This window comes from Nylanderia fulva, unplaced genomic scaffold (assembly GCF_048542155.1).
Source record: "Nylanderia fulva isolate GAGA-0341 unplaced genomic scaffold, ASM4854215v1 Scaffold26, whole genome shotgun sequence".
NCBI lineage: Eukaryota > Metazoa > Arthropoda > Insecta > Hymenoptera > Formicidae > Nylanderia > Nylanderia fulva.
In genome coordinates, this window is record NW_028190325.1 from 310247 (window position 1) to 334530 (window position 24284).

General features: G+C 33.2%; 3 protein-coding genes across 15 annotated transcripts in view; 2 read left to right on the top strand and 1 right to left on the bottom strand.

The window, feature by feature from the left end:
* On the top strand, nt 1–16650 carry LOC114939674 (chromatin remodeler ATRX homolog). Of its 5 annotated transcripts, none has more exons than XM_029314039.2 (24): nt 1–616; nt 1259–1313; nt 1438–1550; nt 1680–1829; nt 1928–2055; nt 3193–6030; nt 7084–7415; nt 7686–7807; nt 8012–8154; nt 8227–8466; nt 8551–8764; nt 9259–9668; nt 9794–10092; nt 10174–10468; nt 10590–10873; nt 11023–11179; nt 11264–11611; nt 11940–12240; nt 12318–12545; nt 12624–12749; nt 12954–13013; nt 13172–13342; nt 13474–13597; nt 14342–16650. In XM_029314039.2, the coding sequence occupies exons 1-23, from the start codon at nt 605–607 to the stop codon at nt 13555–13557; spliced, it is 7110 nt and encodes a 2369-aa protein (XP_029169872.1). In that variant the 5' UTR covers nt 1–604; the 3' UTR covers nt 13558–13597; nt 14342–16650. The 5 variants fall into 5 exon arrangements, with proteins under 5 accessions (XP_029169872.1, XP_029169873.1, XP_029169876.1 ...); XM_029314040.2 differs by having other exon boundaries at nt 1–223; nt 440–616; nt 13474–16650; XM_029314043.2 differs by having other exon boundaries at nt 13175–13342; nt 13474–16650.
* Ids (iduronate 2-sulfatase) lies at nt 13025–19561 on the bottom strand. 3 transcript variants are annotated; one of them, XM_029314053.2, is made up of 9 exons: nt 18844–19561; nt 17098–17509; nt 16841–17018; nt 16490–16620; nt 16222–16393; nt 15993–16142; nt 15748–15885; nt 14701–15278; nt 13025–14599 (listed from the first exon to the last, which is right to left on the bottom strand). In XM_029314053.2, the coding sequence occupies exons 2-9, from the start codon at nt 17326–17328 to the stop codon at nt 14264–14266; spliced, it is 1914 nt and encodes a 637-aa protein (XP_029169886.2). In that variant the 5' UTR covers nt 17329–17509; nt 18844–19561; the 3' UTR covers nt 13025–14263. The 3 variants fall into 3 exon arrangements, with proteins under 3 accessions (XP_029169886.2, XP_029169883.2, XP_029169885.2); XM_029314050.2 differs by lacking the exon at nt 18844–19561 and adding an exon at nt 17981–18819; XM_029314052.2 differs by lacking the exon at nt 18844–19561 and adding an exon at nt 17966–18819.
* LOC114939675 (uncharacterized) overlaps nt 18081–24284 on the top strand; it is a 26726-nt gene continuing 20522 nt past the window's right edge. For 3 of the 7 annotated variants that reach the window (XM_029314049.2, XM_029314045.2, XM_085483580.1), the window contains exons 1-10: nt 18180–20072; nt 20269–20419; nt 20504–20662; nt 20813–21231; nt 21326–21803; nt 22254–22594; nt 22688–22899; nt 22979–23264; nt 23337–23473; nt 23568–23717. In XM_029314049.2, coding sequence (XP_029169882.1) covers nt 20297–20419; nt 20504–20662; nt 20813–21231; nt 21326–21803; nt 22254–22594; nt 22688–22899; nt 22979–23264; nt 23337–23473; nt 23568–23717 — 2305 coding nt within the window. In that variant the 5' untranslated portion in view covers nt 18180–20072; nt 20269–20296. Of the gene's footprint in view, nt 18159–18179; nt 20073–20268; nt 20420–20503; nt 20663–20812; nt 21232–21325; nt 21804–22253; nt 22595–22687; nt 22900–22978; nt 23265–23336; nt 23474–23567; nt 23718–24284 lie in introns of those variants that run through there. The other 4 variants (XM_029314048.2, XM_085483579.1, XM_029314046.2 and 1 more) reach the window with 4 other exon arrangements.

The following is a 24284-nucleotide window of genomic DNA, read 5'->3' on the forward strand; positions in this document are numbered from 1 at the left end:
ATCTACGTATCTCGTACGTTTATGGTCCTGCCATTTTGTACGACCGGTGTGAGTGCAATGCTTCGCCTGTTTGTATAAAAATCGCGCGGTAAATCACGATAATTTTTTTCCTTTTGCTAATGCAAGAATAATTGATTGACGGAAGTTTTTTCGATCAGCAACGTTGTACTTGGTTGTTTGCTCGTGACACGAGAAAGTTTAGCGAGACGATAGAGTTCTCCAGGTACGAGGACGGCTCGTTTCGAGATAAAATATACATACGCGGCTGAACCTGCTTCCGAGAAAGCAACTAGTCGCGTTTCGGACAATCTCTCTTTCGGTCGGTGCGAACGCATAAAAGTCTATAGATCAACGAGGATGTTTCTTATCGTCGTCCTCGTGGATCTGTACGACTTTTGCGCGCACGGTCGTCGAAAATGTGTTCCGCATCTGTAAACAGTTGATTGCAAAACGAACGTAAAATGGCTGTGGTATAATAGTGTCTCGGTGTGGCTGATCGCGAGTTTTAGTTTAGTTCGTTGGAGAAACTATTAGGTTTTTTGCCTTCTTTTCTTCCGTTTATTTATATGACGTTAAGATCTGCTTATAATATCAGCGTGCAATCATGTCATCCAAGGTACGATGATATATTTGTATGTAAAAATAAGTTTTAAGTTTACAAGTTCATTAAATTACTAAAATTAAAATTATTAGACTTAAGTGAGTAATTTTGGGTTTTATTTCTTGTCTTCAACAAACTGAATAAATGTATTAAGTTACGAATTATTATTTATGCACTACTTGTAATATAAATTTGAAATAAAATGTTAGGTTAAAATGGTATATAGGAGTAAACACAAATATGAAGTAAATATTGTTTGTTCATTTTTTATAGAAACTTTTTATGACAATATTTAATTCACATTTATATATCAATCTTTTATGATTTTGTAATTGTATTATAATGTGTTCTTTAACCAGCATTTCATTAAATTTTTTTTTATGGTTGAAAAAGCATAGTCAGTGCACAGAAACATCTTATATTTTTATTTCATTATTATTTAATATAAATATTTATGTGATTTAAATACAAATAACATCTGAAGCATTGCTCATTAAAGTCTTTTAATGATTCGATGTTGATTTAATGTTAAAATAGCTAATTAATATCATTAGTTTTAACTTTTTTGTGATATAGAAAAGTTGCGAGAAGACAGAAGTAAATGCAACATTTTTAATATAATACAAATATTGTTTCTATTTCTCTCTTGATTTTCAGAGAGAAGTCAAGGCAACTCCAGAGGAACTTGCTTATCGAGAGAAACATTTTCATGGTATAAGTTAATTTTATGATATACACAGACAAGTCAGGCATATTAATAACATTTCTCTTGTATTTACAACATTTACAAAGACTTCTACATCTCTAATAATACTGATATGTCTTTTTATGTATAGATGTTAGAGTCATTAAAGAGGAACAAATATCATGTACTTCATGTGGCAATACATTGAGTCTTGAATCAAAACAAATCTACTCTCATCCATTGATGGGAATATTGCAATGCATGGTAAGATATATTTTTAAATATTGTTACATTTTATGTAAAATTAAATGTTTTTTTTCTTAAAAGAATATAAAATAAGAAAGTTTAAATAATTTGTTTACTTATAATAATTAAAAATTGTACTTGTTACAGACATGTTGGAAAAACTTCAAGGAAATAGATGCAGCATTTGAAGATGAAGATGAAGATGATGATGAATTTCAAAAATATTGTTACATATGTGGCAATGAAAAGAATTTATATGAATGTGGTAATAGATACTGCGCCTCTGCATTTTGCAAGGTAATTAATTCTGTATACCTTTCAATAAATATCAGTTACTGTTTACACATATGTGTACACACAAATAGAAATGTTCTTTAATTATTGTATATTTTTAGAAATGCATAAAAAGAAATGCAAGTATGTCGCTATTAAATGCAGAAAAAGAGGATTGGAAATGTTTCACATGTAATCCTAAACCGATTTGGGACCTAAGAGCTGTATGTGCTGCTGTAATGGACACTAAGTAAGTACAAATAGGCATATAAATGTTGCTTGTTGAAAAATTTATAATAATCATAAAATATATTATCATTGAGTACGTATTTATACATTTCTTAATCTTCAAAAGGCACACTTGAATCTCTGAAAAAATAATAAATAAATTCCAATCCTTATAAAAAAAATTAACATTAGCATTATATTCTACATTTTTTTCTAAATTTTAAACTTTCCTAGATGGCAAGAGAGAGAGAGAATGATAAAAAAAGAATTAGTCACTATTTTCAACTAATCTCTTAAACGCAAATGAATCAAATGTGCCATTTGTAAATTTATTGTAAATGATGTATATGTTTGTGTATGTATATATATATATATAGAAATATCTTATTTAAAAAACTATTTTTACATTAAGATTTAATTTTTGGGATATAATAATATTTGATTGATAAATAGGAAAGAAATTTTTGTCTCTTTTGTCCTGATTGGTTCAATTGAATGCTATTCTATTATAAAGAGTACATTTTAACACTATCTTGAAAAATAAAGAATGCTACTAATAAAAAATTATTATTTTTTTATAACATAATCTTTTGAATATAATATTTTTTCTTTTTTATTATATTTTGTTTTGCAAATTTTGGGACATTCTATATATATATATATATATATATATGTGTGTGTGTGTGTGTGTGTGTGTGTGTGTGTGTGTGTGTGTGTGTGTGTGTGTGTGTGTGTGTATGTATGTGTTCATTACTAGCTGTGATTGTTACATTATTGTTTTCATTAGAAAACTAAAATAGATGTTGAAGCTTTATAATCAATAAATAATAATTTAATAATTTTTGTATACATTAAAATTGTATGTTTTAGTAATGTTTAATGTAGCATGTGCTGTTTTGTAAGTTAAATATGTTATATAATTATGCTGTTAGTCCGTTCTGTTATAATTTACTAGAAGAAGACTGTTAAGATTATGTTCGAACAAGGCAAAAAGAAAAGAAGAGCAAAGTAAAATATATCATTTCTAGCTACAGGACTGGCTGACAGATACTAAAAGTTTAGGAATAAATGACTTAAAGAAAAATGAGGGACATGCATGTATACATGACATCCAGGAAAAGGGAAGATATGTATATATGGAATGGATCTTCTGTTTCAGAAAGAATAACAGGAGAAACACCAACAAGATTGAAAGACGTATGTTACCATCTGAAATACAAAAATTAAAATTAGCCAAAAAACGTCAGAAGAGTTATAAAGAGTTATGTGATAGTGAAGATGATGATAAATCTTCTGACAATGACACATTTGTAACTGTGAGATCCAGTCAGAATGTAGACAGTCAACGTCGTATGAAACGAAATGCAATCCTCAATCAGCAAAAAAAGATATGGGAAGTGGATTTAACAGATTCATCCGAAAACGAAAACAGAAGAGATGAAAAACCTAAATCCAAACAAGATAGAGAAGGTTCTAGCAAATCTTCAATGCCCAGAATATCGAAATCAAGAAAATCTAAAATCTCTAGCGATTCGGGTGATTCTATTGAGTTATCGTCAAACAAAATAACTAAACAAAAACATACAAGTAAATCTGATATGAAAACTGGAAGGATAATAAATAGCCATAATTCTTCTGATAGCGAAAACGACAAGGACGTTTCTACAAATAGAGCATCTAATGTAACCAAAAATCTTTCAAAGAATATTAGACAAAAAAGTGAAAAGGAAGATATTAATTCTTGTAATGCAAAATCAAGTAAGAATATGACTAGTGAATCCGAAGATGAAGAGACCAAATATAAAAAACAAAATAAAAAGAGACATTCCATAAATCTTACATCATATAATGAGGAAAGAAGGCGTAAGAAAAAACATGACAAGTCATCAAAGGAACATTTTTCTAATATTCAAGAAAATGAATCAGATTCCAGTTCCAGTAAAGAATTTCAGAAGAAAAAATTTCAAAAGGTGAATTACAATAAATATCCTGTAAGACGATTCGTAAATTTAGAGATAGATTATACTAAATCACCCACTAAAGAAAACTCTGCAAGTAAAAATAAAGATAATATTGATGACCAATCAGATATGAATCTTGATATTACGAATGTTGTGAGTGACTGTAAAAAAATAATTTCAAATTTTCAAAAATATATAAACACTGTAGAGCAATTATATGGCAAGAAGGATGAAGAGCAGTTTATGTTGAGAACGATAGAGAAAATTAATAAAATTTGGCCGAATTTTCAAAAAGTACAAAAGAATTTAACAACATTTTATCAGTCTAAAAGTTCGAAGAATAGGAAAAGTTTGGTTCGAATGAAGAGATCATCCAAAGAAACTGACGATGAACAATCTTCGAAGGAAATCGACGTAAATGAAAAACGTGAAATCAACGAAAACAAGAATTGCAACTCTAAAAACGAGCAAGAAGGAAATAAGAACGTCTCTGAGTGCGACAGTGAAGAAATATTTTCAGCGGACGAATCAAGAACATTGCAAAAGATGGAAGTAACTCAGGACAAAGTAGATACATCAAATGTAAAAAATAATATAAACGCTAATGACATTGAAATCGATGATGAAGATAAAGGGTCGATAGATTTATCAAAGGATGAAGCTCATGTGGATAAAAATAATGCGGATTTGCAAAATGAAGTATCTACTTCTCCATTGTTAGGAGCATCAAAAGAGAAAATCATAAACGCAGAACGACCGACTAATAAGCAAGAACGCACAAACAATAATGAGACACCATTACCACATAATATTGATTTGAACAATAAAGAAGGTAAGTCTGATGTTTCTGATACTGAAATTGAAAATTCTCCTTTGAGAAATAGTAACAAAACATTACAAGATAGCAACCAAAATCATTCTGCAAACAGGGATATAATCGATGAATCGATGGATATAATCGATGAATCGATGTTTGATGCTTCTTATTCTGATATTCTTAAGACTGCAGAAGAGGATAAAACTGAAGCACAAGAAACGACTATAGAAACAAACTGTGATAAAATAAAACCCTCATCTGAAATGAAATCCTTGGATACTTTCTTGCAAAAGAAAATTTCAAACGAAAATGATAAAACACCTCTCGTATTTCATGATAATGAAGAGAATAATTTATCGGATCAGGAAAAAGTAACATCTGAATCTGTAACTAATGGGAAAATTCATAATTCGAAAGAACTTGATGTAGAAAAAACGAACACTGATGTTGATACATCTCTTGATGATGCTGAAGCATTGGCGAAGAAAAGTCTTTTGGAATCAGATTCTGATTCTTCTAGCATATTGCTTGATGCAAGCATAACTACTAAATTAACTAAAGAGAAAAATAACGAAGAAAATAACGAAGCGAAAGATGATGATGATTTGAATGACGTTAATAGCACTAGCACATTAATATTATCGTCATTTCCAGAAAAGACGAATACTGATGATGGAGCTAAGACTGAAGACAAGAACAAAAGTATTAGTAAACAAACAGATGAGAAATCTCATAAAGAAATGGATTCGTTGAACGATGATATCAAAGCAGAAGAAGCTTCTAAGAAGGCTCTCTTAGAATCAAATTCAGATGACTCTTCTTCAATTTTATTGTCGTCGTCGGATTCGGAAGAGAATGAAGATAAGAAGATTGACTCAAATTCTTCCGAACAGAATGCCAAATCAAAGCGCGCACTCCTAGCCTCTTCCAATACAGAAAGTTCCAGTTCCGAGTTGATTGAATTCAACGTAGAAACCAATGATTCATCAAATAATTCAAATAAATTGAAACGTAAATTTGACAGTGACGAGGACACGAGAAACACTAGAGTAAAAAGGAAAAGAATTAAATTCAACAAAAATCATCAATATTGGAAGGACAAGAAATTGAGAATGATCTGCAAAGTTCGTTTAGAGCAATTGAGCAAAAGAATTCTTAGACGTCATTCGCATGCGTTAAAAAAGTCAAGAGAATATTTGGAACAAAAGGCATTCAAAAGGTATCAAGATCTTTCTCTAAAACCCTTTTCTATTATTTTGCATCATTTAAAGTAATTTGATCGCTATTTCGTTAGAAAGTTTTAAGTATAATATATTATATTATGTTTTACTATTTAGAACATGGTTGTCTTGAAAGTAGTAGAATTAAATTTTGTATGTATGTATATAAGAGAATTATTATCTCATTATTAATTTTGATTTTTTTCACATACAAATAATTTTGCTAAAATATAAAAATATATAATAAAAATTGTAGTATTATATATATATAAATATGTTATTACATTAGATACATGAGATACATGAATGAACTATTCTTCACGCATGCACAAATATACCATGATCTTATTAGAGTTAATTTTGTCATAATAAAATATGACATAATTATTTAGTTGATTAATTAATTTTGTGATAATAAAATATATATATATATATATATATATATATATATATTACAAAACATACCAGAATAATGTGATATAATTACACACAGTGTAATGAGATTTTTTTCACATTTAATATATTAATTTCCCAACTGGAAGAGTTGTATGAGATCTGTATGAGCAAATAATGTATACAAAAGTGTATAAAATAGTTTTCTGTTGAGATATAAAAAACGAAAAAAGTTATGATAATTAGATATTTCATTACATGAGCAAACACAATTATAAGTTTTAAATTTAATTTTTCTCAAAATCTGCAAAAGAAAGAGAGTTTCTGTAGTAAAATGTGTCATGATTTATTTTATTTAGGCGCTATATGATTATTCATTATACACTTTTATACAAATCTAGCTCACTTAATTTAGATACTTTCTTCTTAAGTTGATAATTTTTGAATCAATATTAAAAGTTGTTTAATTCTACTATTATAATTCACAAATTACATATGATTTTAATATGTGATCAGTATTTAGATGAGTGCTTACAAAATCTTTGTGCATTTTTTTGTAACCTTATTTGGCGAAACAGTTTATACAATAAATTTTTTATAGCAAAATTTATTATATTATTAATTATTATAATTATCCTTATTTCCATTGTCCTTTACAGTCTTATTGATCTGGATAAACTCGAAAAGAAACGCAACAAGAAAAACGCAAAAAAAGATTCCGATTCATCGATGGATGATGATGATGCATCCTTAAACACTTCCAAAATATTAAATAAACAAAAAGGAAAACAAACAACTAAGGAAGAATCTTTAATGGATCACTTAAAAATGGTAGAGAATGGCGATGTCTCGGCACCTATAGAAATGGATTCTGGTTCCGATGAATCAGTTCATCGACTACAGAAAGTAGATGATGTGCCTATATCTAATGAAGCTTTAATGTTGGAGGCAAATAAAATCGCGAAAGAGAACTTGCTAAATTCATCCGACGGTAAGTAATTCATTATTAATGGGTATTTCTAATCTGTGCCATGATATATTTAAAATTTAAATTTCTACGACTTCTAAATTTCTCGAAATAAGAAACATAACACTTTTGTATAAATAAATGGCTTTACATTTACTTTTTAGATTTATCTCAAATTTAATGTTATATAAAAGTGTACTTATATTTTTATTTATATGCTATATTTTAGTTTTTATTAATTTAAATCTTTTAACATCAAAAGAGTAATCTAGTATTTCTATTGTTTAAATGTAGAAAAAGAAGTGCCACTGGATAGCGATGATGATATAAATAATGATCCTAACAATGAAAAAATAGAAGAAAAGAAAAAGAAATCTAGTAAGAAACCTGAAGAGAAGGCTTTAGAGCAAGATAATGTAAGACTTTTTTTAATGTTTAATGAAAAGATTTATGTAGATTGTAAAAAAAAGGAAAAAAACTAAAAGTCACTAATTATTAAAATAAGTTTTAAATAAGCTTTTTAATTATAAGGTTTATTAGATCTCAGATCTATTACATATAATGACATATATTAAGAGATAACTTTAAAAAGGTGTTGATTTTACTTTAAAATATTTTAGGACAAAAAGGAGAAAAATGACAAAAGCAGTTGGAGACGAAGTAAATTATTAACAAGAAGATTCTCTGATACTGATTCCGAGATTGAAAAGGAAAAATGGGAAAAGAAAGTAGAAAAAATGGCGAAAAAAACGGAAGGAAATAAGTGAGTTATTTTATTTTATTTCTAGACACTCTATAAGAAACTAAAAATAAACAATTTTTATTTTTTTGGCAGCAGCGGTTCTGATAACGAGAAGAAAAAATCAAAATCTAAAAAGAAGAAGACTAGGCGGAGAATTTTCGATTCCGATTCAGATGTCATAATCACGGACTGTAGTAATTCTGACAACTCTTCCAAAGCTTCGAGTGCCAAACAAAGTTCAGACGAGTTGGATCGCGTAAAAAAAGAAAAACGAAAGAGACGTAAACGCGGCGAGAGTGCTTCATCAGACACGGATTCTTCGCTTGCAGAGAAGTAAATTACATACATATATACACAGCTTCTTTTACATATATTTAATACTGTACTTTTAAATTAATAATATTATGTAATCTGTAGGCCAAAACCAAAACGTAAACGAATTAAAAAAGTAGCCTCTGACAGTGATAGCAGCAGCGCGGAAATGAAGAATTCGCAAGGGTCCTCACCTAACAAAAGTGGTCGAAAAAATATACGAAAAGTTTTGAAGGACAAACAAGTAGCAGAGGATACAAAACTAGCTGCCAAGGAAGAGGAGGAAAGGCTTAAACGTATTGCTGAACGCCAAGCTCTGGTAGATCTTACATTACTAACTTTTATTTGATATTGTATATGCATATTCTATATATTTGGCATAAAAATTATAAGAGTGAAATAGTCAAGTTAAATAGTTAACGAGATATTTTATATTTAAATTTAACATAATATTAAATTCAATTTTTGACCATTCTACTCTTATTATTTTATGTCGAATATTGCTAAAAATTGATTTATATAAAAAAATAGAGTGGTTCTATTAATTTTTTAAATGAATTTGAAAAAGGATCTTAATTCAAAATTATTCTTTTCCCTATGAAAAACTTACATTTTTTACTTGATATTTTTTTCTAAAACTTCGTCATTTCCAAATGTTTGATTGTCAAAAATAAAATAGTATATACTATAATTTAATGATATATATATATATATATATATATATATATATATATATGTGTGTGTGTGTATGTATATATAGGTACACACACATTCTGTATATTTTCTCTATACATGATGTTACTTTTGTTATAGTACAATGAAATGTACGAGATGAGACTTGCTGGAGAGGAAAAGGTCGAGAAGCTCGTTTTAGACTTCGATCTGGAGAAGAAAAAGGAGCTTGTTAGCGTGCATGAGGAATTAGTAAAACGGCTAAAACCGCATCAAGCGCAGGGTATCAAATTTATGTGGGACGCCTGTTTCGAGTCCCTAGAAAGAGTGAAGAACACATCCGGATCCGGATGTATAATCGCGCATTGCATGGGTTTGGGTAAAACGTTGCAAGTAATCGCTCTAACGCACACACTTTTAACTCACGAGGAGACAAACGTTAAAACGGTACTGGTAGTTTGTCCGCTGAGCACAGTACTCAATTGGCTAAATGAGTACAGAACGTGGTTGAGTGATCTGGATGATGATATCGAGGTGTACGAAATGACGAAGTAAGTATGAATTTAAATGATTTATTTATCTAAAATTTTTTCCTTGTCAAAAAAACTCGCGTATAATGTGCGATTTTTATGAATTTTCATGACAAATATTTTATTCAAAAAAACCAAACTTGCAGGTTTAAGAGAGTTTTTGAGAGAAAGTATCAGCTACAGAGATGGCAGAAGACCGGTGGTGTGATGATTCTCGGTTATGAAATGTTCCGTAATCTTACGGGTCCGAATAAAAATATCCGAAAAGGTATGAAAGAAGTAATAGAGCAATGCTTAGTTGATCCAGGCGCGGATCTTATTGTCTGCGACGAGGGACATTTATTAAAGAACGAAGATACCGCGTTAAGTAAATGCATGAGAAGGGTGAAGACTATGAGACGTATAGTACTTACTGGAACGCCGCTGCAAAATAATTTAATAGAATGTGAGTACCTTATAAAGGATTCTTGCAATATATTTTTTCAATAAGTGTGAATATTATATATTTGAAATTACGATTTTGCAGATCATTGTATGGTACAGTTTGTTAAGCCCAATCTGTTAGGTACAAAGAAAGAATTTTTGAATAGATTCGTAAATCCGATAACGAATGGTCAGTTTGACGATTCAACCGCTTATGATGTTAAATTAATGAAAAAGCGCGCGCATGTGTTACATAAAATGTTGGAGGGTAGTGTACAGAGGTTTGATTATTCCGTGCTTACACCGTTCCTACCGCCGAAACAGGAATATGTTATTTTTGTCAGATTGACAGAGCCGCAAATTAAAATGTACCAATATTACTTGGCTAATCTTGCGAGGTATGCATTTCACGTTATGCTTCTTTTATTTCATATTTTCTTTTTTATGTGATTTAAAGTGATTGTAATTACTTTTAAAATTATAAACAATATATTAAATTTTATATGCTTCCCCTTCTAGACGCGCCTCTGGTGCAGGAGGAACTCTTTTTGCGGATTTTCAGTCGTTACAAAGAATTTGGACACATCCCATAGTTTTACGTTTGAATGCAGAGAAGATTGAAAAAGCGAATGAAAAGAAAGAACTTTTGAGTGATTCGGAAGGATCATTGAAAGACTTTATTAACGATGATAGTAGTAACTCAGAAGGGAGCAGCAACGGTTCGAGTAGTGACAGTGATGTTGAAGCTCTTGATGATGTAAAAGAAAATATTCCCAAGCGTAGAACAAGAAATAATCCTGGTGGTAGGTTTTTATAATTATGTACTTGAAACTAGTGTCATATAATTTATAATGTTGAATATAACAAATTAAATTAGTAAAATTAAATTAATGAACACGCAGTGTGTGTAATCACATAATAATTAATAAATGTTAAATAAATCCTATTTTAGAAGAGGAGCCAGAAGAAGAGCCTAAAGAAGAGACTAAAGAAGCAGAGTGGTGGTCACAATTTGTGCAGCCTGAACATTTCGAAGACATGAGAGTGTCTGCTAAATTATTATTGTTTTTTGGAATTTTAAAGGAATGTGAACAGATTGGAGATAAAGTGTACATATATTTTATCTCAAACCATTTATATAATTAATTATTTTTTGTGCGTTATTATTATATATTGCTTTGTTTTCTCGACAGGCTTCTGTTCTCACAATCTCTATACTCTCTCACTTTGATCGAGGAATTTCTCCGAAAAATAGACGATGAGACTCAGAAGGATGCATCCTTGGATACATTGGATAATCATACCGGAAGTTGGTCCTTAGGTCTCGATTACTTTCGGCTTGATGGTCAAACGTCAGCTGAAAACAGAAATATGTGGTGTAAAATATTTAACAGGCCCACTAATACGAGAGCGAGATTGTTCCTTATATCCACACGTGCCGGAGGATTAGGAATAAACTTAACTGCAGCTAACAGAGTGATTATATTCGACGCCAGTTGGAATCCCTCTCACGATGTGCAAAGCATATTTCGGATATACAGGTATATACTTCTTTCGGCATTTTCTATTATTGACTTTATTATCATCTATCAAATCGAGAAGAAAAATGGAAGGAAATCAGGAAAATCAAAAAGGAATATAAGAAACTCTGTAACGGAAAATAGTAGATAGGTAAAAAAACATAGAAGATAGAGAGTTTTAGGAGATAATTATAAGAGAAGGGTTGAAGTCAGAAAAGAGTTGCGTGCAAAAAATTTAATATAAATTATTTTATAAGCAGAAACGAGAGGCAGTTTATTTGTAACATTTATGTTTAACAAAATTATCAATAATTATCCATTATCCAGTTGTTTTTTTGATGATTTTCAGATTCGGACAAAAGAAGCCGTGTTATGTATATCGATTACTAGCGGCGGGCACGATGGAAGAGAAGATTTATAATCGTCAAGTCACGAAACTGTCGCTCTCGTGTCGAGTTGTGGACGAGCAACAGATCGAAAGACATTATAGTAATCATAATCTAAACGAATTATACAGTTTCGAAGCATACACCGATAAAGAGAGACCTACGTTAAATTTACCTAAAGATAGACTACTAGCAGAAATATTCCTGAAATTTAAAGAAGTCGTAGAAAATTATCACGAACACGATTCTCTATTGGAGAACAAAGTGAGCAATATTTTTTTGTCAGAAAAAGACATGGGTATTTCTATAAATTAATAAATTTACATTTTTAATATTAATAGGCCGAGGAGGAATTGGATGAGGAGGAACGCAAACAAGCTTGGTTGGAATATGAAGAGGAGAAGAAGGGAAAACCGCCGATAAATCCGGCATTCAATATGGCTTATCAAAATAACTTATTAATGCAACAGTATAATATTATGATGAACTCTGGACAGTCTGGTTTGATGCCTCAAGATATGTCTCTCCAAATCGAGTATGATAATCTCCAACAACTTATTCGTAAAGATGTAAGTATCTTTTAAGAAGACAATTAAATTAAAAATTATGAAAGAATTGTTTAAGTGAATTATTTATAATTTATGTAGTATCCCAATACAACGCCAGAGCAACAAAAAATGATGACAAATCGAGCTCTACTGGATATGTATAATTATTGGGAAAAACAAGCTACGTTGTATACTAAGCAACCTATAAGAAATCCATCTTTACCGGTAATTATCTATTTTATCCTATCTCTATTAAAGTAATATTACTATTAATAACATTAATTCAACAAGAGCTAGTTTTGAGAATATCTCGCAATAAAATATCTCCTTTCCTGCTCTTTCTCTCAATAAAGTTTTAAATAATCCAAGTAATACATATTTTAAAACAATATGAAATGCATCATTGTTATAACGTATAATATTTTACAGAATATTCAACAACAACAAAGACCGATGATGCCACATACTGCGAGCAACAGCAATCCACATGTAAATATAACTTTATTTTTTATATATATATTTTATTAACTTTATTTATATATATATATATATATATATATATATATATTTACATCATCATATTTATTTTAACATATACATATTATGAAAATTGAAATATATTTATCACTTTTGTGTGTTTTGTGTAGCAGCAAGTCTCGCAACTAAGCCAGTTACTCACATCATCGGGAGCAATGGGAAATTATATAAATGCGAACAAATTCGCACAGCAAAACGTAGCACAGAGAGGAGAATTAGTACCAAATCTATTTACATATCAAAACAGTGCAGGCGGAAACGCAAGCAATGATATAATTGAAGTATATATACGCTGCTATTATATTACTATATTTAATTACTATATTTAATTACTATATTTAATATTATTACATACTACTACATTTTAACTTTTGTGTACAATGACACTTCAATATGTAATTTGATTTTACAGATACCTACTACGAGTAACACTGGTATGTCAAACGTACAAGTAACAATGCAACCAACTGATAACAGTAAGAATCAAGAGGAGTAGAATTCCTACACTAATAATTCGTGAATTATGCAGTATATTGGTAAGTGATATAGAAGTTGATACACCATAAAAAGCGAAATGCAAGTCGTATACGAAGATATTATTTATATATTACGTATTGATTCCTATACAATATATATACGATATAAAAAAAGAATGTTTTCTTACATTAAGTTCGATTATATATTATTAGTTTCAATATGTATGTACAAACTGTAGTGCAAAATAATGTAGTCAAATGCATCTGAAAATGTATGTATCGCAAGCTCTTCGCAAAATGAGGCTTTAATTTATATAAGGCATGTTTAGGAAAGCGCACATATACTTTACAGTTTGTTAATCCATTGTTAAAGTATATTTAATCCATCTTAATCCATTTTTGGTCTTTTTCTTATATATATTTCTTTATTTATTAGATGTGTATATATAGAATATCTATTTTCCAAACATTTTTATAGATATATACACATACACAAAAATATTCTGTTTATTTATTTACCTTTTCTGGCAAATAGAATGAAAGCATTCATAAAACATATTTGTTTCTTTAATTGTTAATAATTATGTTAATAACTTGTTTTAATGAAATAATTTGATTATATATCATACATATATATATACACACAGATAGATAAATCTCATAAATATTTAAGATAGAGATATCAAACATGGTTTTTTTATATAAAGTGAAAATATCCTAAGCATTTTAGTATCTTGGAAGAGCGTTTCTCCATCCTTTTTTTAACAACGATCTAAGGTACTTCTTTGTATTTAACATTTTCAGTGAGGCTGCTAAATTAAAATCTTCCGCCCGATCAGTTCTGTGATCGTATAATTCCTCTGCGATAATAATGTCCCAATCTGGTTTGCATGTCTCGTGTGCAAATGGTATCCACGCTGTGTAACGATAATCGTTGGTCTTCAAAGTATAACCCATTATAGTTATCTCTTTCAAACGAGGCTTATCGCTGTTGGGATGAAGCGTAGGCTGTATTCCTGGCCTCGGATATTGACTGAAGGCCGCTCTTTTCCAAGATACGTTCTGCAAAATTTTTGCAAAATGTACAAGAGAGATAGATGAATCTTTGTTTTGTACAAAAGAAAATAATAATACTTGGAATAAAAAACAAACACATGCCTTACCTGACATCTTATCGTACTTTCTATGAGTGGTAAAAGCGTAATACCCTCGCTACAAGGATCGGAAACCTTCTTCCGAGAAATAGGAATATTTTTCGAGCGCAGATGATTTCTATCGTCATTATTTTGACATATTGGCACGGGAACACCCGCCAAATCCGCGATGGTCGGAAATATATCGACGAGTTCTACGAGAGATTTCGTAACTCGACAGTAGTTGCTCTTCAGCTTTCTAGAACTATATAACATGCTGCTCTCCATAGATATATTATATCCTTGTCGAACCTCATATGTCTCCGAGATAATTCTTTTATACACGCTTGTATTATAATTTGTACTTCTCCAAACGCCGTTGTTTTTTTCATCAAATATCATGTACTCCGAATCTGTTTTATTCCTTATTTTATCATAATTTGTAATCTGCGTTGTATCATATCTCGTACGACCCATAGATCTTATAGCGTAATTATCATCATTAGTAACAAACGTGACTGTCGGAATCGATATTATCAGAGGTACGTGTACAGCAACGTCGAAATTACTATATTTAGACCAAATAGCGTGCTCTCCAAGTGCCCAACCTGTAACGTTTAATGTTAAATTATATTAAGGCTTCTGGCTCCTTACTGACCGTGTTGGAATTGTAACGTCAGAGACGAGAAAACACGTTAAAAATTCTTAGATGCTATTTCGAAATAAAAAGATATTTCTATGAAACAACTCTTCAGATGGTTTTTTTAGTACACTCTTAAAATACCTCGTCAACTATTCTTTTCCCTTTATAAACAATCAAGCTGTAAAATGACCGTAATATAAGACTGTCGAGAGAAAAGAATAGTTTCCCAGGTATGTTAAAAATGTGCTAAAGCCATCTGAAGTACAGTGTTTCATCGAAATATCTTTTCATTTAAAAATGGCTATAAGAATTTTCAGCGTGTGCTCGCGTCTGACATCAAAATCTGACATGCGGTGAACATCTAAGAATTTTAATATATAATTGCATGGCATATTTTACTTCATCGATTGAAAAGAAAAAAAAATAATACCTACCATGATCGGATGTTAATATTACGATAGTATTATCTCGAATCCTCGAGACATGTAGCTGATGTATAAGCTTGCCGATCATATTGTCGACGTAAGAAACGGCTGCATAATATGATTGGATAATTAGTTTCCCATACTTTTCTTAAATGATAATTGGGAAATGATTAGGAAAAATGTAGATGCGTGCACATATACGTTTATATAAATATAAAATAAATAAATATATCGATCGAGATATATATACATACCTGGTATTTTTTCCCATGGAAATTTTAATCTCAATTTTGCTATGTCTCTTCTCCATCGTAGATCGGTCCAGGGATTGTAAGCGACGTTATTTACGTTATCCGGCCACAGATACGACTCGGGCATTTTGAACTTCCGTATAGGATGATATTCTGTAAAGTATTATCGGAAAAGTTCCATCGTAAAAAGAAAATGTGATCTAATTTTATTATCGGTAAGATGTATACTTACTTAGATAGCGTTCGGGATACTTTAGTGGTATATGGGGCTTTTGAAAGCCGACAGCTAGGAAAAAGGGATCGTCGTCTTTTTTATGCTCGTGTATGAATTTTCTCGCTTCTCGTAAAGTCTCGATATCGGGTAATGTTTTATTTGGCATGGCTGATACACGTACCGGACATACCTATAAGCATATATATATATAATATCCATAATAGATTCGTGTACTTAATTTGTAAACACATGGAACAAATATCTCATATTGCATATATATTATTACAATATTCGTCGCTGCTTCCGATTGCGGGCTCGTCTTACAAACGGGAGCATTTTTGTACCGATCTGTATATGGATGAAAAGGCTTCTCGGTCCACGAATAAGGACTGTCGTCGGATCCATTAGAACTTATACCTATAATAAATATATGTACTTGTAAAGCAATGTGTATGTATGTATTTTTTTCATATTAGTCATAATTTGCATTATTCATATAACAATTTTAACACTAAGTTGTTGATTTTTGAATTCAAGATGATATCTTCTCAATATGAGACAAATATAAAATAACATACTAGAGATTTAATGTTAAATATGGAGAAGAACAAAAAATATATAAAATGTCTTACTCCACCTGGATGAAACACTTTTCCTATGGACATTGTAGTGTATCCATTGTTTTTCAAATGCTCCGGCAATGTGGTATAATTACCGACTTTATCACGCCAATAACTGTAAAAATCATAAAGCCGAAGAGTATCTGGTCTTCTACTAATCAGGAATGAATTTCTGCTGGGCGCGCATAAGGCTTGCTGCAACGAAAAATTCAATTATTTTTTAAAATGAAAAATAAGACTGAATATTTGAAATAAATTATTTCAAAAGATATACCTGAGCGAATGCTTCAGTAAAAACGATACTATCCTTAGCCAAGGCATCTATATTCGGCGTGTATGCATTAATATCGCCGTAACATCCCAAGGTGGTCCTCAGATCATCCACAATAATCAATAAAAAATTCGGACGTGCTGCAACGATGTGTGTTTGTGTAATTAATATGATGAAATTGAAGCAAGTCAACATTCTGATTAGTTTCTGATGCAGCGTAAATGGAGGATCCATTAATTAACATTATAATTCTTCTGTCTCCTTCCTTTAAATCATATTCAAATCCACTTCTCTCTCAAAATCATTCCCACAGTTGTCCAATCTCGTCACAGGTCTCCTATTTCTAGAAGTTGAGATTTCGATGATTTAGGAACATGTCTGATTCTGGAAAGGATATCAAAGATGTGCTGCAATTCTAAAAAATGGAAAAGAAAGTTTAATTCAACATCCATCATTCAACTAAAATAAAAAAATATCATTATTATTTTAATAAATATCTATATATTTTGAAAAAAATTATAATATAGAACAAAATAAGCAAAGAAAAGAAAAAAAATTAAATGCAAAAGTATAAGAGATATGTATAATACATAAAAAATAAATATAAGCGCAGTGATATATATTTTTATAAGAATTATAAATTATAATTATAGTCTTTTAAAAATTCATAAGACATCATTAGAAATTATAATTAAGTCTTATAAATATTAATTAATAAATTGCTATTTCTGTTTCTCAGGGAGGAAGCTAAAAAAATCGTTTCTCCGATGCAAACGCAAAATGTACACATCTGAGAAAAAAAATCGAAGAGGAAATCCGTCGTGATAATTATAAAGAAAAAATCTGAAATAATATATAAAAAAAAATATACCCAGTCCATACATACCCCCAGTCTTCTCCGAACGAAGAGGGCGCTCGTGTCTTCCCGATCGCGACCGATTCCCCTGCCACCGATCACCGAATCAGCTGATTATTGTTTTCGTTCTTCCGACACACGAAGCAGTAGATGGTCCAGTGGCGCGGCGCGACGTCGGCGCATGGTACACACACGCACATATATATAGGTATATATATATATACATATATAGAGATACGCTGTAATGTAAGCAGTGACGAATCCGCGGCCGCGAATTTCGCGTTGCTCTCGAGAGATCTCCGTGATCCTCCGTGCGGACGAAGGGCGGAGGCGCGTCTTCCGAGACTCGGATGGCTCGTGCGTGCGTGCGTGTCGTCGTTGACAGTTCGCGTGTCTTTCGCTCTGACGAAGGCTCGGCGGAGACGTAGCGCGTCTCTCCACCCAGGGGAAGAAGTGTCCGAGGATCGACGTTTTTCGCGCGCGCGGCGTGACATCATCGGCCACCGTCGTCCGCTGGGCTGTCAGTCGCTCGCGGAATGACGCAATAGACGGACGAAGATAGTGCGCGGAGTGTGCATTCTCTCTCTCTTTCTCTCTCTCTCCCTTTCTCTCTATCTCTCTCCTCGCGCACGATGAAAAAACACGGAGAAGGCTGCTCGCGGTGAAGTAAGTCACGAATCGATCAAAAGAATATTCCCTCTTTCCCTCCCCATAATATCCCTGATACAGATAGCAAAAGTAATCATTTTGACATTTAGATGTCAAACTGCGTTCCCTAATAGCACGACGCGTCCGAAAGATATCCAGAGGACATCCTGAGGATGTTCTCTGAACGTCTTCGTCTGTGTGCTGTTAGGGTTATTTTGACGTCAAAATGACGTCATAATAATTACTCTGAATATTTTCTGTTGTGCCGTTCGGGATTTGTGCGAAATCGAACAGCGGAAGCTCATCTCGCGCGCTCGTGTCGCTTTTTTTAACGCGGTTGCGTAAACAGTTCGTCGTATCAAATCGGAGTATATACATGTATTCTCTTTCTCCCTCCGACTTCACAGTCCCCTGCTGTCATCCTGTGTATTTTTTCTTTTTTTTTTTAATAAAAGCGATACACCCGTCCTCGACTGATATCCCTCTTCCTTTCCGTTCATGACTTTCTCGACGACTGTCCCTGAACGCACATTCCATTCGCGCACAGCTGTGTGCCTACGTTGTGCAATAACACGCATCCCTCTCTCTCCCACCTCGGCTGGCAAAATAGATTACCCCCTCCCCTCCTCTTCTCTTCTCCTCCTTTCCCTCCCGCACCGTCAACACACACTGCCACCGACTCTAGCCAATGCACTTTCCCACTTTTCGTGCGCGTTGAATAATGCATCGCGTGACGACGACGACGCTCCACGGAGTTTCGTCGTCGATGACGACGACTTAGTGCCTGGTGCTAGTGATCCCACGACGACGACGAGGACGATGTCGCGACGAGCTGTAAAATGTCCATGAGTCCTCGCCAAGTCGGGCAGCTCCGAGTCGTGGCGGTGCACCTTGGACGAGGGTTCTTTGTCCTCCTCCGCGCGAGGATTGTGTGAAAACGGAGATTCGGTATCGCGTTTGTTTCTTTGTGCTTTGTCCGCTGCGTAAAAAGAGGAAAAATTCGCGCTGCTCCCCCTCCTCTTCGCGTGTTCGAGCAATAATTGTTTTTCCTTTGTTTGTTTGTTTTTTTATTTTTCTCTTTCTCTCTCTTTCGTCATGACATTCCGAAGTTCGACGTTTACGTAGAGACGCGTAGACAAGGGCACTCAAGTGTGTTGTCCTTCCTTTGTCTCTTCGTTCGTTTCTCTTTGCCTCTTGTCGATATATATATATATATATATACACATATTGTTGCAAACGTCGTATAATACATATAATAATAATCGCGAACGTCAAACTTTGGACAGTGTGCGAATTCTGCGACAATTTATTTATATCATGCTCCTTGAATTGACAATCGTAAAGCGAGATTTTAAATGTAACAATCGCTTTTTCTAAACAGCTTTCTCCAATTTGTTAAGAATAACATTTTTGAAGCGCAATAAAATATAAAATGTCTACTGCATAAATTGAATTCTCTCTTATACAATTTAACGTATGAACATTTTTAATGACATATATGTATATCGCTTATCTGTCCATAATTTCTTTATTTTTAAATATTTTCAATGTTTCTGCGTTAAAGCAATTATTTTTAATTTGTAGATACTATCTTTTAATAGTTTATTTGGAATATACTAGAAATTAATATATTTTATGTAACAAGTAGCAATATTGTACTAATTTTACAGGTAGGTAAAATTAATTTGAAAATAAAAAATGTCTGCGGAATCACCAAGACGAGGTGTGCATAAAGGAGCTCAAGTTGTTTCACCTCAACCCATAGTTGATCGATCGATTATTGATAGTGTTGCTGGAATTATTAATGATATAGTACCACAGGTATGCATTAATTATGTAAGATTTTTTAGATATCGTATAATCTATATTAATATCTTTAATATTTTTTGTTCTAATTGTTTACAGGGATACGCCGGAGCATCCAACTCTGATAATAAGGAAACCATATCATGGGCGCGATTTGAATATGCGGATATAAATGACCCCACTTTATATCCTGATTATAATGAAGGTTCTAGTACGCCACCATTATTACTGGTGCTAGGATACACAGTTGGTGTTCAGGTGAGTGATTTTTATGTTAATTTTAAATTTATATAGCAACTTATTAAACGTTTGATGTGTCTGATGTTGTTTTTCCTTTTTTTTTCTTGCAATCTGAATTTATATATATTCAATGCAATGCGATAATGACTGAATTATAAATTATATCAGGTATGGCTGATAGCAGCGACGGGAGAGGCAACGGAAATTCTATCATGGCGGCAGGGCGTGATTCGTACTCTTCGAATTCTACCAAATCCAAAGACTGATGAACACGTCGACGAATTCGAAGCGAAACGGCCGATGGTAGCGGTCTGCTCCGAGCCGGATTCGACTCTTCCGGGACCAAAATTTTGCGATGTCAATTTCATCTCCTTGAAGACCGGCGAGCCGGTGCATAGCGTAGGATTTAAGAATCCTGTCTGCGACGTGTTGGCTAACAAGCGGTCCGTGGTCGTAACATTATTAGAAAAAATTGCGGTCTTCGATGCCAGAACATTGCAAAATAATATAACAATCACTACCTGCTACGCCAGCCCTGGCCCAAATCCAAATCCTGTCGCTTTAGGAACACGGTGGCTCGCTTACAGGTACGGAATTTTATTCTACGCGTACATTAACGTAGTTATTAAAGATTGTACATTTTGTCCGTACTTAAATAATCGTCCTTGGTGATGCTTGCAGCGAGAAAAGATTGATACCCGCGAGAAGAAGCAGCGGCGGTTGCGAGGGAGAGGGCGTGCAGAGTTACACAGCGACAGTTTTATATGCAGCGAAGTCACTGGGTAAAGGTCTTCGCGGATTAGGAGAAACCGTAGCCTCGAGTCTGACTGGGAATTCGGTGTCGCCGATGACCGTCAATAATGCGGGCAACGACGTGACGCAACCGGGCGTAGTCACGATATTGGATCTTCAGATCGCGAGGGACGAGAAGGAGTTGGACGACGCTAACGCGGAGGCTGTAATCGCTCATTTTACTGCCCATAGCGATGCGATCGTTGCCATGACCTTCGATTTGACCGGCGCGTTATTAATGACAGCCGACAAGAGGGGACATGACTTTCATGTATTCAGAATTCAGCCGCATCCCGGTGGACCGACATTGGCAGCGGTACATCATCTATATATCTTGCATCGTGGTGATACTACCGCAAAAGTGCAAGTATGTTTTACCATTTTTGCTGTTTACAAGTCAATTGCTTATCTTATTCAAATGATATTAATGATACAATGTCGACGCTTCCTAATTTACAAACAGTGAAAAAGATAAATTACTCTATCAAATTTTCTTGTATCTAAACCATTTTATTGTTTATTATTTATATTATATTTATTTATATTTATTTTATATATATATATATATATATATATTTATTTAATTTATTATTTAATTAATAGAAAATTACTAAAAGTTGTACTTCTGGCTTGCACTTACATTTTCTTATTTTTCTTTCAAATAAAAATAAATTATTTTAATATATTTGAAAAATTAATCAAATATTAAATAATTGTATAATAAAAACTTTTGAATGTTATTTTCTTATTATTTTATTTTTTATCGAGTGATGTTTTCATCATTTGGAAACAATATTTATTTATATGTTTGCGCCAGGACATGATATTCTCGAGTGATGCACGCTGGGCTGCAGTCTCAACTGTGAGAGGTACCACGCATGTTTTTCCTGTTGCGCCTTATGGAGGTTCTGTTGGTGTCAGAACGCATTCCACGCCTCACGTAGTCAACAGGCTATCGAGATTTCACAAGAGCGCGGGTTTGACGGACGACGGTACCCGATCTCATTCTCCGGTGTCTCACGCGGAGCTACCCTTGTCCATATATCCGTATTCGAATCCGAGACTTCCACCATATCCTCATCCGACGATATTACATCCCCTATCGCAGATTCGGCAGCCATCGTCTTTAAATCAGGTCAACAACTCGTCGCAGCCGAGGTAATTATCAATTTCGCAGAGAACTAATTTTATTGAGAACAATCGGGCATAATAATAAAAAATGTGATTAAAAAATACCGTATATTTTTAAAGTTGTAGGCCGCAGCAGAGGCAACGGCTACATTCGGATGATAGCGGGACTCTACCGTTGAAAATTTGCGCGTGTTTCGCTCCGCCGAGAGCTTGGATATATGCACAGAGAGAATCCAGCAGCAAGGTTGTCAAGAGAGCAGTTGATTCCTTATTCATCATGGCATGTCATGGAAATATGATACAGTATGACTTGGAACCTAAACCAGTTGCTGGTACGTTGCAGAAAAAAATGCACATAGAATATTATGCTTTATTTCTTTTTCTCCTTCTTATCTAACGCTTTCGTTTCAGGAGTACCAAAGGAAAAAGTCTGCGATGATACCATGATCGAATTGGATGTCGAAGCGAAGGGCCAGTGGCCGCTTTGCAGAGTCCCCAACTCTGTGGAACTTGTTCCACCGTTGCCTCTGTCCAACCCGTTACTCAGTGTCACGTTCGCACCAAAGAACAACCAAGAACTTGACACGGCCGAGGATCGTTGGCTGAGTCAAGTGGAGATCGTGACACACGCTGGACCGCACAGGCGACTGTGGATGGGACCACAGTTCGTTTTTAAAACTTACAACGCACCTAGCGGGTTGGTTCTATTTCAATCTTTCAACCATTAATCGCGATTCTTCCAATTTAACGAAGATTTAATTTTCACTAGTGTCGCTGTTAATTTGGTCGAAGCTGAAGCGGTCGAGATTGGAATTACTGGATCACGACCAGCGAGATCGAAGCCCGTTAATATGCCCCATGCAGCATCCAGACCATTGATGCCAGTTGTCATCGACGGGTCAGGAAGTAAGTGTGTCGATAGTAATCGAATATTGTTGGAAAAAAATAAACCGATTATCTATAAAGAAATAAAATCTATTATTCGACTTTTTGTACACAGGCAGCTACGAGCAATCGCCGAGATTTATGGAGGCTTACGGAGATCCTCTGGATACCGAGAACGTAGCCGTTGGCAGTTGCGAGAGTCAGTTGAGAGAGGATCTCGCGGAAGCTATGCTCGAGATATCCATCGCGTCGCATCGTGCCCCAGGTAAGTGTGCAATTACTCAATTACGGAGTTTTACGTTGTAGTAAAAAGCACCAAATTTACGAATGAATGCAGGTCCACTTCGTTGATCGATGTATCTCTCGAAGCGACCGAGTCAATACCTGCACATATATAGTATATCCGTGCAATTTATACAAATATTTGTATATGTTGAATATATATTGCGTATATTTGTGTGTATATAATTTAACTTGCGCTACAATTTTTTTTTATTTCTGGTAATGGAGAATCATTTTCAACTCTAGCATAATCGTGATAGTTGTGGAACAAGATATTTTAACAGAGCATTTTGTTATATTTTGTTATTTTTATCTTTATTGTTCCTTACTTATAGTTTGCCTGCATTCTACATTACCACACTGTATACTCATATATTCATTTTTATGTTTGATTGTAAAATATATTTTTGTTGTATTTCATTAAACAAGCATAATTTTTAAACAATGTAAATATAATTCTTGAAAATCTTATATATTTATATGTTTATATATAATGTGCATTCTTAAATATATATATATTGTATATATATATATATATATATATATATAT